General features: G+C 41.7%; 1 protein-coding gene across 1 annotated transcript in view; it reads right to left on the bottom strand.

Moving 5' to 3' along the window:
• Nucleotides 1-16,586: 16,586 nt before the first annotated feature.
• LOC124612554 (putative odorant receptor 92a) overlaps nt 16,587-21,005 on the bottom strand; it is a 72,711-nt gene continuing 68,292 nt past the window's right edge. The window contains exon 6 of the mRNA XM_047140828.1: nt 16,587-16,643. Within this exon, the coding sequence (XP_046996784.1) occupies nt 16,587-16,643 (57 nt within the window). The remainder of the gene's footprint in view (nt 16,644-21,005) is intronic.

Below are 21,005 nucleotides of genomic sequence, written 5' to 3'. Positions count from 1 at the left end.
TCCTAACCTAAACATAATCTGTATGTGCATTTTTCAGGAAAATGAAAGGTGAAACCCATTGAGGATACCACAACTGTGGTGAAACATGTTTGGGGTTAAAACAAATAAAAAAATTGTGTATCTGCAAAAAGGGAGACCCATCCTTAATTCACTACTTAAAGATAAATAAATTTGACAACAGCTGTGATGTAGTTTCAGACAAATGAAATCTTACATCCAGACTGATTTATTCTATGCGAAGACTTCATATTGGACATGGATATTGATAGAAGTTTGATGTTGTCCAGTTAAAGATGTGTACAGTATGTTTATTAACAATAAATATTGCAAAATGGAAAATCCAGAATGGAATGTAACAATATTATGAAAAGGATAGTTGCTACTCACCATATAGCAGAGAGGCTGAGTTGTAGATAGCCACAACAAAAAGACTGTCACACGATAAGCATTCTGCCTACAAGGCCTTTGTCAAAAGAGACAACAGACGCACAGACATATTCACACAAATGCAACTCATACACACCTGACCACAATCTCTGGCAGCTGAAACCAGACTGGCCACAGCCTTCATCAGCAAAAGAGAAATACACATTGTTCATACAAACAAGCAAGCACACCTCACGCCAACTTTGGCAGCTTGGGCCAGAATGCAACTATCATGTGGGATGCAAGCAGAAATCTGGAGGGGATGAGGAAATGTAAGGGATAGTAGTGTACAGGTGGATGGAGGGTGGGGGAGGGGGGAGGGAGGAGGGGGAATGGAACGCTGTCTGGAAGAGTGTGCAGGGATTATAATTCAAACAGGTGCACTGCATGTCAAGAGGTTGCACGGCAGGGAGATGTGGAAAAAGGAGTGATAGATTAGAGGAGTGTGGAAATATGGTCAGGTGTGTTGGCAGGGGGTGCCAAATAAAGAGAGAGGGAGATGAAAATGAGGAGGAGATGATAGGACAGAGGGGATGGAAACCGTTGGATGAAGGGTGTGGGTACAGTATGTTGCCACAGGTTGAGGCTGGGATTGTTACAGGAATGGAGAACATGTAGTGCATGCACAGTTCTGAAAAGTTGGTGGTGGAATGGAGGATCCAGCCGTTTGGATCCAAGCCATCTGAATTCTCCCTTTCACCATCAGCTGTTCTGAGCTGCACAGTTGGGGGATATCTTTACAACACATTCTCCACTTTCATAAGCATCCCAGCCTCAACCTATGGGAAGGAAAGACTTTCCTTCTCATCCAGTCTAGTATATCTCCCCTGACCTGGAGTCCTGGGTGACTTTCCCAAACTGTACACTTTTGCTATATGTCTCCAGTCCTTCACCCCTCTTCCTTCCCCTTTAACTCTTCTGCTGGAAGAAGGAGCCACTGGCTCTGAAAACTTGCATAAGGGAAATCTTTTTTGTGTGTGTCTGCGTTCTCTTGTGACCACTTGGTGAGTAGATTTTTTCAGCTATCCCATTACATTATGAGATGAGATTTAGATAGAGAAACCTGGCTAGTCAAAATAGAGTTACGAGAAGGAGTTACTGTTTACAATGTAGTTATCATCAAAGAAATAATAGGGATTACCAAGTAAATAGGGCTGATTTTGATTGAGGGAGATGAAAGATAGAGAAAATGAAGTGAGTCAGGAATTTGAAATAAGCAATGATATATAGGCAAATTTTGATGACTCTGGGGATCAGTTGTATCAAGTAATGTTAGCAGTTGAACAGATGTTGATGAATTTGGTTTAATAAATTTGATGAATGGTGTAGTTGTGTCTAATGTGTGAAGCAGATGTGGAAGGTGTTAATCAATTGCTTAGAGGGGAAGTTTATGTTATATATGAACCTGATGGCACAAATATTATTACTTTTGATGACAATGCTGAGGTTATTGATAAGATAGATTTTGATGTTTATGTTAGTAATAAGATGATTGATTTTGACGTTGATTTATGTAGAAATGATGTTGATTTTGACACTAATGAAGAATACAATGCTATGATTTGTGGAGATAGTATGCTTTATGTTGAGATCAATGATGGTAATGCTAGCAGCAAAGCTGTAGGTCTTTGTGATATGATAATGGATAGGGAAGTACATAAGAGTCAAATTATACCAGTTCACATAATTGAGATCTTGACAAATAATGGTTATATGCTAGAGCAGAACAAATACATTGTTGATAAAGTACTTGAAGTTATAGCTAGCCAGGTTAATAACACAGAAGTTAGTTGTGATGTGCATAGTGATTTTCAGGTAGAAGATGAACACACACATTCTGATTTAAGTAAGTGCAACACGGATAATAAGATAAGCTAAAAATGTCAACACACTTGCACTGCAGAAGATGATTCACCTGTTTAAGGTATTACTAAAATTAGTTGTAAGGTATCATTAGAAGCTTTACAGCTGACCACATCATATGAAACTTCTATAGGAACAGAATTAAATTTTCAAGAAGTTGAGAACGATTTATTAGCTAAGAATGAAATTCTTGATAATGAATACATATTAGGTAATTCTTATATTAACATTCAGATTGGTAACTGGAAAGGAGTTTGTTTAATTGATACAGGTAGTCCAGTAAGTGGTATTTCAGGTAAATTGAGAATAAAACATACAGAGCTTATACTGAATTTCAAATCACAGGTGTTAAAATCAAAGGAGCAACAGCAAATGAACACATATTGTTAGATTTGAATTGGATTATGTAAGTAAATGCTAGTTTTAGTTGGAAAAAGATGAAACTATTGTTTGTTGAACCAAGAATAAGTAACATTAAAGAAACAAAATTACATATCATGCTAAATGAAAATTGCAGTTATCAGAAAATATGAGTAGAAATTATCAAACAATGGAAAATCCAGGATGGAATGTAACAATACGATATGAGAAGGAGAGTTGGTACTCACCATATAGAGGAGATGCTGAGTAGCAGACGGGCACAACAAAAAGATTTTCACACTTAAAGCTTTCAGCCAATGGGCTTTTGTCAGCAATAGTCACACATACACACACACACACACACCCAAACACAATGTGGGTTGGGTATTTAAATAATTTTTTTAGAATGATAGCAGTGATCATGGTCTGGAAGTTCACTTACTTCAAGAGAAGTTAATGAATGGGAAAATTGAACATCAGAAAGCATGGACGAGTTGTTGAATAAGTTTGATAGTGCTAGATTTTTCACCAGTTTAGGCTTGACTTCAGTGTTTCATCAACTATATTTCTTTATAATGGCAATAATTTCAACACTGAGTTGTACCTTTTGGCCTTAACATTTTTGTTGCTAAGTTTTAAAGAGCTTTGGACTATGTCTTGGGGAGAGAGCAACTGTCAAAATTAGTCATTTTTGTTGATGATATTCTAATAACTAGTAAAACATGGAAAGCACGTTTAGAAACATTGAGAAAAGTAGCATAGAAATTTAGAGAAGGGGGTATGACTCTGAAGCTGGAAAAATGTAAATTTTCTGTGAAACAATTGAAGTTTCTTGGTCACATTGTAAGTGAGGAGGGGATTCTGCCTGATAATGATAAGCTTGTGGCCTTTGCAGAATTCCCAAAGCCAAACCTAAAAAAATGAATTCATATCATTATATGGCTTATGTTATTTTGTAGGAAGTATGTTGAAACACTAGCAATTAATGCACCTTGTTTACATAACTTATTAAAGAAAAATAGTATTTGGGAGATGACTAGTGACTGTCAAGCAGCTTTTAATGAAATTAAGCCCAGTTATGCAGCAGTGAGATATTTCACAGACCAGATGTGTCTATACCATTTCGACTGAATGTTCTCATTTTTAGACTACAGAAGGTGTGATCTGTCATACTTGCTAAAAAACATTCGGCAACCTAGATTGCTTGAAATATTTCTTTATTTAAGATAACCAGTTTTGACAAACTTTACTGTTGTCTTCAGGTTTAAAAAGTTTTTAAGATAACAAAGTCTGTTGAAACTGGTTGACTTAAATATAGAAACATTTTATGTGATCAAGGCTGTTGAATTTTTTTCAGCTTCAGCATTTTATATCATGACAGATAGCAGTGATCATGGTCTGAAAGTTCACTTACTTCAAGAGAAGTTAATGAATGGGAAAACTGAACATCATTCTATAATTTTTACTTGCTGAAACTTACAAAAACTTGAAAGAAATTACATCATTACAGAAAAGGAATTTTTAGCTATTGTAAGCGGATTCAAGAAATTTAGAAATTATTTAGTTGGGCAGAAAGTAATTGAATACACAGACCACAAAGCCTTATGTTATATTCAAGAATGCAAATTATATCACAGTAGAATTATGAGATTATGAGTATATCTACACCAGTTGGATTACACAGTACAGTATATCAGAGGAGAACAGATAGTAATTATTGATGCATTATCTAGACCACTGATGCAGGGTGGAAGTGGGAATGACAGTGAAGAAAGCAACAGAAATTTAAGACTGTCTGCATTATCTAGACTGCTGGTGGAGATGGATGTGGGAATGATGGAGAAGAAAGCAATAGAAATTTCAGAATAATGTACATTAAGGGAGAAAGAGATTACTAAACTTTGTGAACGGCTAAGGAGAAATCAGAATTGTGATGATGAATGGAAGCTGGTAAAAAGTTATTTAGGAGGAAGGGGTTATGATAAAGTCAAACAGTACTCTCAGGTATATAAAGGAATTTTATTTAGGAGACAAAATATAGAGTCACATAGCTGGAAAGTCTGCTGGTGAGAGCAACACATTGACACTATTATTAAATACATACACCAGAAGTTTGGTCGCTGTGACACTATAAAATGTATTCAGAAAATCCAGGAAAATGTCTATTTTAACAACATTGGTAGGAGAGTAAGGAAATGTTTGGGTTTTATGATAGATGTCAGAGGGTGAAGTCTAAAACTCAAACACATAGAGTTTTAAAGCAAAACATCATACCAAAAAACAAGCTAGAGTTCAATGGAGTGGATTTATTTGGGCTGTCCATTCAAATGAAAATTGTATTTATATATTTGTAATGGTTGTTATTTTTGAAACTAGTTAAGCTTTATACTTTGAAAAAGGCAGCTATTAAGAAGATTATTCATTATATTACTCAAGATTTCTTTAAAAAGATAGTTACTCCAAATCATATTTTGTCAGATAAAGGAAGCCAATTCATATTAAATGTCTGGAAAGATTTTATTTGAGAAAGAAATATCAAGCACAAACTTATTTGTGTTTACTCACCTTCGTGTAATCCAACTGAAAGGTATATGAAGGAAATTGGATGCTTTTGTAGAACATATTGAAGCAAAGATTACATTAATTGGTATTCTTACAACAATCAGTAAGAAGTTGTTTTGTACAGTTTACAGCATTCTACAACTAATTTTCACCCTATGAATTATAGTAAGGCAAAAAACCTGCTAATTCATTAAACAAACTGATTAGATATATTGTTTGCACAGAGTTGTCTGTAGACGAAAGAGAAGGTATGGTTAGGAAAAACATGCAAGTAAGAGAAACCAGAGACATGATGGAAAATTGATAGCTACACAGTTTAGAGTAGGAGATTTGATACTAACAAAATGTCATGAGAAACCTAAGGCCATAAATAAAGAGACTAATTTTTTTTAACATTTATATAGGACCATTTGAAATTTCAGAACTTCCACATCCTAATGCTTACAGACTTATTTATCCTAAGTCTAGGAAACTATTTGGACTCAATAATATTACAGTATGGTAGTCATACTATCAAGGCTGATCCTAGAAGTCGGTCAAGGGGTGGAGTGGGAGGGGCTAATGGGGGGAGGGGGTTTGGGGGAATGGAATATTGCTTAACAAAAGGAGAGTTGAGTTCCTCAACCAACAAACTGGTAAAATTTTGTTTTGCTTAAAGTAGTTATTGGTAACTGTTTTGGAGGTCAGGGTAAAAAATGTGTATTAATAAATAATAAGGTGCCCAGTTTAAGTTAAATGATATTCATTGGTTTGGATAGTAAGCTATTTGCCACTCTTCTTCTTTTGTTAAAATGTGTTTGAAATACATTGCAGCCTATGTTGCTACATAATTATATATAAAAAAGATTGAATCTGTTGAGTCACTGATTTCTGAAGTGATTTTATCCAGTGTAATATGATACTCCACTGGGGTTGGGGGAAATGGAAAAAGGAACACATTGACACCGGTGTGTCAGACCCACCATACTTGCTCCGGACACTGGGAGAGGGCTGTACAAGCAATGACCACACGCACGGCACAGCGGACACACCAGGAACCGCGGTGTTGGCCGTCGAATGGCGCTAGCTGCGCAGCATTTGTGCACCGCCGCCGTCAGTGTCAGCCAGTTTGCCGTGGCATACGGAGCTCCATCGCAGTCTTTAACACTGGTAGCATGCCGCGACAGCGTGGACGTGAACCGTATGTGCAGTTGACGGACTTTGAGCGAGGGCGTATAGTGGGCATGCGGGAGGCCGGGTGGACGTACCGCCGAATTGCTCAACACGTGGGGCGTGAGGTCTCCACAGTACATCGATGTTGTCGCCAGTGGTCGGCGGAAGGTGCACGTGCCCGTCGACCTGGGACCGGACCGCAGCGACGCACGGATGCACGCCAAGACCGTAGGATCCTACGCAGTGCCGTAGGGGACCGCACCGCCACTTCCCAGCAAATTAGGGACACTGTTGCTCCTGGGGTATCGGCGAGGACCATTCGCAACCGTCTCCATGAAGCTGGGCTACGGTCCCGCACACCGTTAGGCCGTCTTCCGCTCACGCCCCAACATCGTGCAGCCCGCCTCCAGTGGTGTCGCGACAGGCGTGAATGGAGGGACGAATGGAGACGTGTCGTCTTCAGCGATGAGAGTCGCTTCTGCCTTGGTGCCAATGATGGTCGTATGCGTGTTTGGCGCCGTGCAGGTGAGCGCCACAATCAGGACTGCATACGACCGATGCACACAGGGCCAACAACCGGCATCATGGTGTGGGGAGCGATCTCCTACACTGGCTGTACACCACTGGTGATCGTCGAGGGGACACTGAATAGTGCACGGTACATCCAAACCGTCATCGAACCCATCGTTCTACCATTCCTAGACCGGCAAGGGAACTTGCTGTTCCAACAGGACAATGCACGTCCGCATGTATCCCGTGCCACCCAACGTGCTCTAGAAGGTGTAAGTCAACTACCCTGGCCAGCAAGATCTCCGGATCTGTCCCCTATTGAGCATGTTTGGGACTGGATGAAGCGTCGTCTCACGCGGTCTGCACGTCCAGCACGAACGCTGGTCCAACTGAGGCGCCAGGTGGAAATGGCATGGCAAGCCGTTCCACAGGACTACATCCAGCATCTCTACGATCGTCTCCATGGGAGAATAGCAGCCTGCATTGCTGCGAAAGGTGGATATACACTGTACTAGTGCCGACATTGTGCATGCTCTGTTGCCTGTGTCTATGTGCCTGTGGTTCTGTCAGTGTGATCATGTGATGTATCTGACCCCAGGAATGTGTCAATAAAGTTTCCCCTTCCTGGGACAATGAATTCACGGTGTTCTTATTTCAATTTCCAGGAGTGTATTACTCTCATACAGTAGTGTTATACTCTCTATGAAGATATGAAGTTTATCATAGCCCTTCTAGCAGAATAGTATTATGTCAAGTCCAGGATTAACCAGAGGTTGTGTTGGAAAGTTAATATTAAAGACCAAATATCAGTATAGTGTAACATTTTGGATTATCTAAAAAAGTATTTATATTAGAGACTGAAGTTGCAGAAGAGATCAACATACACTCATTTGTTTCCATTATCTTTTGAATGTTCGAGTTGATCTTATATATAGAAACTATGCATATATGAATAATTACCTCAGCTGTTTGTGACATAATTTACATAATACGTTTTGTTGTGATTGCTCTGAAGATAGTTGAATTAAGTGAATAATTGCAATAGATGAATTAAGTTAATTTTCTGAATCCAGAATCAGATTTTCATCCTGCAGCCGAGTGTGTGCTGGTATGAAACTTCCTGGCAGATTAAAACTGTATGCCGGACTGAGACTCTAACTTGGGACCTTTGACTTTCGCGGGCAAGTGCGCTACCAACTGAGCTAACCAAACATCCATCTAAGAAGGGCAATGAGTATTTCTATAAAATCAGAAATTAATATCTCTAATAAAAAAATTAAAACCCCATGGGACATAATAAAAAGAGATACAGGTAAAATCCCCAGTGTAGAAAACACCACAGAAATTAAAACAAATGATACTGTTCAAGAAAATGTTGAAATAGTTACTGATATTTTTAACAACCACTTTTTGGCATCAGCAGCCCAAACCGCAGAAACATGATCTGTTACTGAAGCTGTGTTATCCCTTCAGATTAGAATGTCTCCTGTCACAGTACACAAAATTGGGAATATAATTACGGAGGTGAAAAGTAGGGATTCTGTTGGCATTGATGGTATCTCTTCAAGAATACTGAAAGTGTGCTGTAAGCCAATAAGCAAAGTACTGTGCCATATATTCAATGAATCTATCCAGCATGAGGTTGTTCCTGAGAGACTGAAGTATGCTATTATCAGAATTCTCCTTAAAAAAGGTGATAAAACTGACGTGACCAACTATCAGTCTATCTCCCTTTTAACAACCTTTTCTAAAATTCTTGAGAAATTGGTTCACAAAAGACTTATTGACCACCTCATTCATTGTAAGGTATTAAACAGTAGCTAGTTTGGGTTTCAACAGTGAGTATCAACAGAACAAGCTATTTTCTTCTTCACCCACCAAATCTTAGTCTTTTAATAATCCATTATCTCCCTTGGTATGTTCTGTGACCTTTCTAAGGCCTTTGATAGATTTAAACATGAAATCTTCTTAGCAAAGGGTAATATTATGATATAAGTGGACAGCTGGCTCACGGAAGCTTAACTGGAAGAAAGCAGACAGCCATGTTGAATGACTCTGAGGGGCACTCTGTGTCATCTAGCTGGGGCTCTACTGGCTGTGGTGTTCGTCAGGGCTCTGTACTTGGCCCCCTTCCTCATCTTCATCAATGACCTTCCCTTGTGTACCAGCTTTAACACTCATTTTACTCTTTTTACTGATGACACCGCCATCCTCAACAACAAAATTCCCAATCACAATCTTGAGGAATCAGCCAGTATGGTCCCTAATGAAGTACTTAATTGATTTGAAAAAATCGATTCTCATTGCATGCTAACAAGACCCAGTTTGTTCATTTCCAAGTAAGTAAAAAAAGTGGAGGATGAATTGAGTATTAAATGTAATGGTAGTCAGTTACTACAATTTGAGTCATCTGAGTTCCTGGGTGAACAGATTGAGAGCAATCTAAAATGCTCTAAACATATTTTACAACTTCTCAGAGACACCACAAAAACTGCGTATTTTAGTTACTTCCATGCACTATTGTCATATGGCATAGTTTTCTTGGGTAATCAGCCACTTTCCAAAACAATATTCATTGCCAAAAAGAGAATTATTGGGATAATTAGCGGAGTCCAGCCTAGACATTCTTGTAGAAACTTTTTCAGAAAATTAGGAATACTGACAACTGCATGTCAATACATCTACTTCCTGTCACTTGTCCATGAGCTTCCCAAATTTAAACAACAGTTCAAATACTATCTGTTAGATAATTCCTTTTATTAAGTTGAAGAATATTTCAGTTGTGTTATTTTGAACTTGTGGCTACATTAGATGAAAGCATACTTATTTTGTAATTCCAGTTTATGTTAGGAAAATGATGCAACTTAGGTTTCGCTTTTAAATTAATCAAATGTAATTCAAATTGTTCATTTCCATATATTATCTTGTTTTGCACCTCCAATGGTTTATTTCACAAACTACCTACACATACTCATCAGGAAATAACATACCTATAATATGCTGCCCACAGTTGATCTCTGTGCATTAGTTTTCTAGTGTAAATTTGTAAATTTGTGTCTTAAACAGTACTATTGAATGTTACTAAAAGTCTTAGTACAGATTGTATCCTGTTTTCAGAGAGTCAAGATGTAGTCAGTTTGTAATGCCAGTTGTTCATTCTTGCACACCACCTGTGCAGTAATGAAAGAATTCACTGCTACTCCTGAACTTTCATTTACAATTCCATAATGTGGCAAGATTGCTACAATTTCTTACAGCAATATATTATGGACAACAGGACATCAGGAGCAAAGCAGATATGAAGATCTAGAAGTTGAGTATTAAATTCTACCACTGGATATATCTCACCAAGGATCATTATTGAAATTTTCATTCTTATTATTTCAGTCGAAACTTTCAGTACGAGTACATTGTGTGCCGTACCTGGAGGAAAAACCTGCTTTTTTTATTTTTTTATTTTATTTTATTCATTTCTGCTGAGACTGTTTAATGTGATATCGAAGTGAACATTACTATTTAACAGTTTAAAATAATTATATTTACTTACATTCCCAGCAATAATACTCCAAAAACGTGCACAGAACTGTTTGAACAACAGTTTAGAACTGAAGTATTTTGGGAAAATATCCAGCAAAGTCTGCAATGCAAAACTTCATGGCAAAACGGCATGAAATTGATTCTATATCAAATAAAAACGATAACTACCCTAAAAAGAGATCATATACAAGAGAACACTGATCAAGTGAAGGAAAGCCTGAAAGAATGTACAGCGACATCTCAACCCTGTTTATCTGTGAAAGTAGGAATTAAGAGAGCACCATGTCAAAACTGTAGTCTTTCAAAAATGATCTGTAGCCGTGCCATAACAAGTACACTGTTGTGCATAAATTAAAGTCTCATTAACTTTGGAGTGCTGAGTTCTGTCGGTGCTTTCTGAGTGATATGGAACAGGACTTTTGGACCGTCAACTTTTATTTCTTCAGATGAGGCCTGGTACAGCCTGTGAACTAAAAGGACATGCACCATTATGCATCAGAAAATCCCTGTCAGTACTTTGAAGAGCTCTGTGTTTGGTGCACAATGTCTGGCCCACATTGTAACAATTCTTGCATTGATCTGTTATTGCTAGTGTATGTCCAGAAAGTGTTTAACCCACATGTGGATCAACTCACTCAAGATGAATTCTAAAAGAGAGTAGCAAGCTTGCAGGGTCGCATGAGAAACGAAGACGAGACAAAGAAAGTGATGCAATTTTTTATTGAAACAAAGAATTGCTTGACAATTAATTCTTGAAGCTGAGATTGTGTGTTTTACCTCTTGAACTCTCTAAATGAACCTGGAATTAAATCAATAAGAAAAAAAATGAAACCTGGGTACAAGGTATCGTCGACAGAAAAGTCATTAGAGAAAAAATACAATGCCATTTTTTTCCGCTCGCCCATGAACCATGGACCTTGGCATTGGTGAGCTGGTTTGGGTACCTCAGGAATATAGATATCCGTACCGTAGGTGCAACCACATCTGAGGAGAGTCTTTTGAGAGTCCAGACGAACCTGTGTTTCCTGAAGAGGGACAGCAGCCTTTTCAGTAGTTGCTGTGGCAATAGTGTGGATGGTTGACTGATCTGGGTCGTAACATCCAAACGGCTTTACTGTTCTGGTACCGCGAACGGCTAAAGCCGAGGGGGAACTACAAACGTAATTCTTCCCTAGGGCATATAGCTCTACTGTATGGTAAATGATGATGGCAGCCTCTTCGGCAAAACATTCCGGAAGTAAAGTTGCCCCCCCCCCCCCTTTCCGATATCTTGGCGGGGGATACTCTGGAGAACAGCGTCATAAGGAGAAACAAATTGCCATTCTTCGGATTGGAGCGTGGAACGTAAGATGCCTTAATCGGGCAGGTGGGTTATAAAATTAAGGAAGGGAGTATAAGCTGAAGTTAGATATGGTGGGAATTACTAAAGTTCCGTGGCAGGAGGAACAGGTGTTCTGGTCACGTGAATAAACACAAAATCAAATAGAGGCAATGAAGCAGCGGGCTTAATAATGAATAAGAAGATAGGAATGTGGGTAAGCCATTATGAACAGCACAGTGAACGCACTACCATAACCATGACGGACATGAAGCTCACACCCACGACAGCAGTGCAAGTTTATAACGCAACTAGCGCTGCAGATGATGAAAAAATTGGGGAAACGTATGATGAGTTAAAAGTAATTATTCAGATAGTTAAGGGATACGAAAATTTAATTGTGATGAGTAACTGGAATTTGGTAGTAGGAAAAGGAAGAGGAACGAAAATTGTACGTCAATATGGACTTGGGGAAAGGAATGAAAGAGGAATCTTCCTGGGGTAATTTTGCACAGAGCATAATTTCATCATCACTAGCACATGGTTTAAGACTCATGAACGAAGGTTGTATACTGGAAGAGTCCTGGAGACACCAGAAGGTTTTAGTTTGATTATGTGCACTGATCAGCCACAACATTATGACCACCGGCCTACTATCGATATAAACCCATCCAGGCGATAGCAGCATCACCTGGCGAGGAATGACTGCTAGTAAGACACACACTGTGCATTAGTGAGAGTGCTCTCCATTTGTAGAATCGGAAAGGCACGCGATCTGTCTGAGTCTGATCGAGAGCAGACAGTGGAGGCCTGAAATTTGACAAGAGGATTTCAGGAACTGCATGATTTGTGGGATGTTCGAGGAGTGCGGTGGTGAGTGTCTTAAACAAGTGGCGAAACCAAGGTAAAACCACACCCTAACGTTGTGGGGTGGGGGTTGTCACACCTCATTACAGATGTCGGACGTCGTTGGCTGGGCAGGTTGGTAGAACAGGACATGCGGCGAACTGTGGCGGAACTAACATCAGACTTTAATGCTGGGCAGACTACAGGTGTGTGTGAACACACAGAGCACCGAACACTCCTAACGACGGGCCTCTGCAGCTGACGACCCGTGCATGTGCCAATGTTAACAGCACGACTGAAATGGGCACTGGACGTTGGCGCAGTGGCAGAGCTTTGCACGGTCTGATGAATCCTAATATCTTCCTCATCAAGCAGATGGGACGGCGCGATTCCGTAGTCTTCCAGGGGAACAGCTCCTTGACAGCTGTACTGTGGGACGGAGACAAGCTGGCGACGGCTCCATTACGCTCTGGGGAACATTCAAGGGGGCATTCATGGGGCCAGTGCAGCTGTTGTAAGGCACCATGACGGCCAAGGAGTATCGTACACTGGTTGCAGACCACGTACACCCCTTCAAGGCAATCATGGTTCCCTACGGTAGTGGCGTTTTCCAACAAGATAATGCGCCAGGGCACAGGGCCAGAAGGGTGATGGAGTCGTTCGAGGAACGCAGTGGCGAGTTCCAGTTAATGTGCTGAGTACTCAACTCGCCAGATGTGAACCCGATCGAATACATCTGGGTTGTGACTGAACATGGCGTCATAGCTCATCGCCCCCTTCCCCAGAATTTAGGGAAATTAGGTGACCTGTGTGTGTAGATGTGGCACGAACTTCCTCCAGTGACCTACCACGGCTTCATTGCTTCCATGCCGCTGTTATCCGTTCCAGAGGTGGACATACCGGGTGTTAGGCAGGCGGTCATAATATACTGGCTAATCACTCAAATGGAAAGAGAGATTTCGGAACCAGATTTTAAATTGTAAGACATTTCCAGGGTCAGATGCGGACGGTGACCACAATTTATTGGGTACGAACTGCAGATTAAAACCAAAGACTTTGCAAAAAGATAGGAAATTAAGGAGAAGGGATCTAGATAATATGAAAGAATCAGAGCTTGTGAGTTTCAGAAGAAGTATTAGCAACGTTTGACTAGAACGGGGAAAGGACTGCAATTGAAGACAAGTGGGTAGTTCTGAGAGACGAAATAGTGAAAGCAGCAGAGGATCAAATTACTAAAAAGACAAGGCCTAGTAGAATTCCTTGGATAACACAGGAGGTATCGAATTCAATTGACGAAAAGAGAAAATATAAAAATGCAACAAATGAAGTAGGCGAAACGGAATACAAATGTTTAAAAAATGAGATTGATAGGAAATGCAAAGTGGCTAAGCAAGAATAGGTAGAGGACAAAGGTAAGGATATAGAAGTATGTATCACTAGGGGAAAGGCAGACACTGTCTACAAACAAATTAAAGAAGTCTTTGGAAAAAAGAGAAGGCGCTATGTGAATATCAAGAACTCAGATGGAAAACTAGTCCTCAGCAAAGAATGGAAAGCTGAACAGTGAAAGGAATATACAGAGCGTCTATGAAAGTGAGATGAATTTGCCGGCAGTTTTATAGAAATGGGAGAGGACGTAGATGAAGAGGAAATGAGAAACATGATACTACACGAAGAATTTGACAGAGCACTGAAAGACCTAAGTCGAAACAAGTCCCCGGGAGTAGACCTCATTCCGTCAGACTTACGAATAGCCTTAGGAGAGGTGCTCACGACAAAACTTCCTTCTGTAGTGCAAGATACATGCGACAGGCGAAATAACCTCTGACTTCAAGAAGAAAGTAGTAACTCCAATTTCAACGAAAGCAGGTGCTGACAGATGTGAAAATTACCAAACCATCAGTTTAATAAGTCGCGGCTGCAAAGTACTAACACGAATTCGTTACAGAAGAATGGAAAAACCGGTAGAAGCTGACCTCGGGGAAGAACAGTTTGGATTCCGGAGAAATGGAAGAACATGCTTTGTAGACTTAGACAAAGCTCTCCACAGTGTTGACTGGATTACTCTCTTCGAAATTCTGAAGACATCGGGAGTAGTATATGAGGAGGGAAAGGCTACTTACAACTCGTACAGAAACCAGACGGCAGTTAACAAGAGTCGTGGGGTATGAAAGGGAGGCAGTGGTTGAGAGGCGAGTGAGGGTTGTAGCCTATCCCTGATGTTATTCAATCTGCACATTGAGCAAGCAGTAAAGGAAATCAACGAAAAATCTGGAGTAGGAACTAAAGTTCAGGGGCAAGATATAAAAACTTTGAGGTTTGCCGATGACACTGCAAAGGACATAGAAGAGGAGTTGAACGGAATGGACATTGTCTTGAAAGGCACATCAACGAATGTGGAAAAAGGATAATGGAATGTAGTCGAATTAAATTACGTGATGCTGAGGGAATTACATTAAGGAATGAGACCCTTAAACTAGTAGATGAGTTTTGCTATTTGGGCATGAAAATAACTGATGATGGGGAAGTAAAGAGATGTAAAATATTGACTGGCAATGGAAAGAGGTGCTTTTCTGAACAAAAGAAATTTGTTAACATGAAAAATAGATTTAAGTGTTAGGATATGTTTTCTGAATGTGTTTTACGGAGTGTATCCATGAATGGAAGTGAAACGTGGACGATAAACAGTTTAGATAAGGAGAAAGCAGAAGCTTTTGAAATTTGGTGCTGCAGAAGAATGCTGAGGATTAGATGGGTAGATCACATAATTAATGAGGAGATACTGACTGGAGTTAGGGAGAAATTTATGGCAGAACCTGACTAGAAGAAGGGATTGGTTGATAGGAAACGTTCTGGGACTTCAAGTGGTCACCACTTTTGCCCTGGAGGGAGCTGTGCGAGGTAAAAATGTTAGAGGGAGACAGAGAGATGACTACAGTGAGCAGATTCAGAAGGATATAGGTTGCAGTAGTTATTGGGAGGTGAAGAGGCTTGCACAGGAAACCGCAGCATGGAGAGTTGCGTCTTCGGACTGAAGTCCACAACAGCAACACAGTCTCATTTTCTCAAGGACATGGATGAAATTGACTGTGTTTTTTTCTAGGAAATCGTCCGCCATTTACCTAATATGGTCTGGGTTAGCCACAGGAAACCTCCACCAGCATGTACGGACGGTGATTTGATTTGACTTGCTCTCGCATACCTTGCTGGGTAAGCGAGAAAAATACACAATTTCGACTTGTTTTACTGTACGCATTCTGTCTCGTTTGGTGAAGTTTGAGGTAAAAGATTATATTCTGGACTAACGGATCAAAACTCGATAGCTACTTGTTACATAAAAAGAAAGCAATGAAAATGTATTCAGAGGCAACTTTGGGTAGAAACTCCGTGATGGAGTTTGAGGCGAATAATGTTCAGTACAGAACAGACTCAATGTCTGTCTTCAAAACTACTGTTGACGGTATAAGAGCTGTTTCAACATAAATATTCAATTTTTGCCAAAATTTCTAACTTGAATTATCTTTTGAGGCATAAAAATTTTTGCGAACCTGCTTCCATAAGTTAAGGGATGTAACTAGCGAACACAGATAATTTTAAAAAGGAATCAGAACCATATTTTTGGCTGTTACAATGACGAGATTGATCCTTGGTCAGCACACAGTATTCACATCGTGGTCTCAGATCCCCTTCATGCCACCCTGATTTAGACTTCCTGCACTTCTCCTAACTAGCTTAAGCCAAACGCTCGGCGGTCTCTTTGGAAGTTCACACATTTCTTCGTTCCTCATACTTCTATCAAAACGAGCATGGCCTCCAATGACTTCTCCGTCGACGGGACGTTAAGCCGAAGCCTTCGGTGCTTGTAGTAGTGTTGTCCTGGTGAAGAAGCGTAGCGCACTGCAAGCGTTGAGTGGTGGGCGGAGCAGTCCGCGCCAGCGGTGAGCAGCGAGAAGAGTGGAGAGGAGAGGAGAGGAGGGGAGGGGAGAGGAGAGGCCGCTCCCCTACCCTCCACTTAGCGGTCGTTCATCTGGTGCAGCAGCGCGAAGTACGAGTAGGAGCCGTTCAGCAGCTGAAACAGGGGTCCAGTGTTCAGTAACACTAACGTCCTGACGTCAGAGTTTTAAACTAGTCACTCAAGTTTAACGTTAAGAGATCCGCTTGATTTCACTTTCGCCTTAAAAGATTTGTAATGTTCAGGACAAAACGGAAAACCGAAGAGCATTATTGGCCGGAACACACACAAGGTTTTCTCAGTCGCCAACTGGAGAAGTTTCGTGTACAGAAAGCCTGACAGGGCCGAGCAGAGTCTGGCTTTCTGTTTTTGTTTGTGATGTTGTGCCGATGAAAGAGGATGAAATTATGGTAGCAGCACACAACACACTTCGCTCCTTTCGAGAGCTATTAAGAGAGCAGCCGAACTTAGCGCCACCGTCCGTCACACGGATCACCATTAGCTACATTCAACCGCCAAACAAACTGGTATAGGCATACGTAATCGAACACAGAGACATGTAAACAGGTAGAATACGGCGCTGCAGTCGCAAAGCCTGTACCAGACAACAAGAGTGTGGCGCAGTTGTTACATCGGTTACTGCTGCTACAAGGGCTGGTTATCAGGATTTAAGTGAGTTTGAATGTGGAGTTACAGTCGGCGCACAGGCGGTGGGACACAGCGTCTCCGTTGTAGCGATTTAGTGGCGATTTTCCCGTACGACCATTTCACGAGTGTACTGTCAGTATCAGGAATCCCGTAAAACATCAAATCTCCGTTCTCGCTCCGGCTGGAAAAAGATTCTACAAGAACGGTACCAACGACGACTGAAGAGAATCGTTCAACGTGACAGAAGTGCAACCCTTCCGCAAACTGCTGCAGATTTCAATGCTGGGGCACCAACAAGCGTCAGCGTGCGAACTATTCAACGAAACATCATCGATATGGGCTTTCGGAACCGAAGGCTCAATCGTGTACCCTTGATTACTACACGACACAAAGCTTTACGTCTCGCCTGGGGCCGTCAATACCGACATTGATCTGTTGGTGACTGGAACCATGTTGTCTGCTCGGACAAATCTCGTTTCAAACTGTATCGAGTGCATGGACGTGTACGGATATGGAGACAACTTCATATATCCATGGACCCCGAATATCAACAGAGAACTGTTCAAACTGGTGGAGGCTCTGTACTCTGTAATGGTGTGGAGCGTGTGATATGGAACCCTTGATACGTCTAGATACGACTCTGACAGGTGACACGTACGTAAGCATCTTGTCTGATCACCTCCATCCATTCATGTCCATTGCGCATTCCTACGGACTTGGACAATTCAAGCACACGTCCGGAATTGCTACAGAGTGACTCCAGGAACACTATTCTGAGTTTAAACACTACCGCTGGCCACCAAAATCTCCAGACACAAACATTATTGAGCATTTCTGGATGGCTTGCAACCTGCTATTCAGGAGAGATCTCTACTCCCTCGTTCTCTTACAGATTTATGGACAGCCCTGCAGGATTCATGGTGTCTGTTCCCTCCAGCACTACTTCAGACATTAGTCGAATCCACGCCACGTCGTGTTACGACACTTCTGCGTGCTCGCGAGGGCCCTACACTATATTAGGCAGGTGTACCAGTTTCTTAGGCTCTTCACTGTATTTGTATATTTTTCTTCGAGTCGCGTTTTTATCCTTAAGGTTTCCTGTATTGCCTTCTTTGTTGGTGATACTGTTGATCAAACATCCATTTGAGCACAAAGTCTGTATTAGCTTACAAACTGTTAAATTCTACCGTTAAAATACAAATATACAAGCAGAAAAGTCAGGTCAGAGTAACGCCACATACATGAGAAACGGATAAGCCACTCATCGTACGCATACACGACAATATTGTAGTTGTCAACGTAAGAAGAACGCCACACACGTCACATATGTCTAAAATGACAGCGCCTCACATTAACAGCTTGACTGGCTGTAGTTTCTTACACTTCCTGCAACACCCTCTTCCTCCCACTGCCGTACGATGCTCCGCCCCAAAAGCAATTGCGATAGGATGCAGACGGGCTACGCATCGCATCCAGATTCATATGTGGCCTCATTTCCATGAAGGCCGACGCGCCCTGGTACCCACTACGATGACACCTCCCTTCACTGGCTTCCCTTCTCCAGCAGGAGACTGCAGCTGGTACTGAACAGGTCGACTTGAGCAGTTCAAAATATAGAATTAAAAGCTACTCTTTGCAGCAAAAGTGAGGGAACTGAGTTATCGTTTCGAATCCTGATGACTGCAGAAGAGAGATGGAGTGGACATTCGAGTCCTACGCGATTAAGGATCTGCTACTGTCTGTAGTGACGTCACGACGTTGGTGCTACGCACAGTTTGTAATGCGATATTTATTAAAGAATTTAGACACAATGTCTCTTTCAGGGGAACGGAAAATCAGCCAGAAGCTGGAAACAGTGTGAAACAAGATTCACCCGATCAAATGACTTTCTCCCGTTGCTCCGTAGCCCAGGTTTTTCATGTTACAGGCATCTGCTTCACTGACGAGTGGTTTCAGAATTCCGGTGTGCCCCGCAGTCTCTGCTTATCGAACCCCCTTTGTGTTGTTCTGATGCTGACGGCGATCTGCGAGTGCGAATTAAGTCGTGCAAAGGCTTTCCCTCTGTCGTCACGTGACATTTCGTCACAGTCAGTCCTCTTCAATAACCGTCTGTCACGATCACTCACGATTTCGTCCGCGTTGTGACTCAGCGGAATACGTTTTCCTGCCTTCCCTGCGTGCGGTTAAAGCCTCGATACGTTTTGAAACACCAAATGCTTCGGCTACCTTGGTAGCTGTAACGGTGCAATCGTTAGTTACTTTTGAGATTGGATGTGGTGAGTCGATATTAGTCAAGAATCCCTTTAAGGCGATAAAGACGCCGTTATCAACACCTAATTGAGTTTCAACGAGTCCGTGTAATAGGACTACGAGAAGCTGGATGTTCTTTCTGCGATATTGCATGAAGAATTGGCAGGGATGTAGTCGCTGAACATGATTGCTGGTAACGGATGTTGAGGAGCCACTACTGAGAGGAAGACGATCGTGTTCGGCGAACGGCTCTGGTGCATCGTGAAGTGTCTGGAGCGGCAATCTGAGCAGCAGTTAGCACCACAGTGACACAGCTAACTGTTACAATTCGGTTACCTCAAGGATAGCTGTGAGCCCGTCGCCATGATGTGTGACGTAAGGATTGCCGTCTGTGACTTCAGCGAGAGCTCATTGGCGGGCAGGGTGGAGGTCTGTTGTGTCTCAGTGCCAGTGACGGCCGTGTGGTGGTTAGAATGTGGCCAGTCGAGGGCCTGCACCGACCGTTCTGAGGTGCGGTTTCGTTTAACAGCAGGAGCACTCTCGTAGCTTTCCCACGCACTGTGACTGTAAATTTGCACATCAGTCTGGTGACTCAACCTGTTGTGCTACCATTCATGAATAGCGCCCCAGAGGGTGTTTTCCAGCAGGATAACGCTCGCCCAAATACCGCTGTTGTAACCCAACATGCTTTACACAGTGTCGAAGTGTCGACATGCTGGCGCGCTCTGCTAGATTAGCAGATCCGTCTGCAATCGAACAGACATGGGACACCACCGGACGACAACTCCAGCGTCGTCCACAACCGATACAGACTAACCGAGTGCAGCAGGCGTGGGACTCCATCCCGAGAACTGACACCCGGCACCTGTGAAACCCAGAGCATGCACCTTTGCATTCTGGCGGTTACGGCAGTTATTAATGTAGCTGCATTTCACATTTGCAATGACTTATCTTGCGCTTACGTTATTATTACTATTATTATTATGTAGTATTCTGCCTAGTGGCAGGTCCACGTCTTCGTACGGAGAATTTCTGATCCCACTTTCTCTGTCTTCAGCTTCTTCCTTCAGTATGTTGTATCTCCTTCCATCTTTCATGTCGTCCAGATGTTGAATTCTTCTTCTTCCTCGTCCTGCGTTTCCTCTGAGTTTCCCTTCGATATCATCATGTATGAGTCCCTCGTGTCTAAGTACATGTCCAATCCAGTTGGCCTTTCTCTGAAGAATTTTACGCAGAATACTTCTCTTCTCTCCTACTTTTCGCAGTACATCGTCATTTTTTATGCGGACTGTCCACTAGATCTTTTGCATTCTCCTCCACCACCACATTTCAAAGCTCTCTAAGTATTTTTTCTCCTTCTTTCTCATGGTCCATGTCTCTGCTCCATACAGTGCAATGCTCCAAATGTACCACTTTATCAGTTTTCTCCTCAATGTCAAAGTCAACTTGCTGGTCAGCAGAGTCCTCTTCTTGTTGAAGGCAGCTTTGGCCATGGCGCTTCTTGCTCGGTTTTCGTTGGTGCAGTGGGCATCCTTTGTGATAAAACTTCCCAGGTACTTGAACTGATTCACATTTTCCACT

This window comes from Schistocerca americana, chromosome 4 (assembly GCF_021461395.2).
Source record: "Schistocerca americana isolate TAMUIC-IGC-003095 chromosome 4, iqSchAmer2.1, whole genome shotgun sequence".
Taxonomy (NCBI): domain Eukaryota; kingdom Metazoa; phylum Arthropoda; class Insecta; order Orthoptera; family Acrididae; genus Schistocerca; species Schistocerca americana.
The sequence above is the reverse complement of the archived record's forward strand: the minus strand, read 5'-3'. Positions and strand labels throughout refer to the sequence as shown.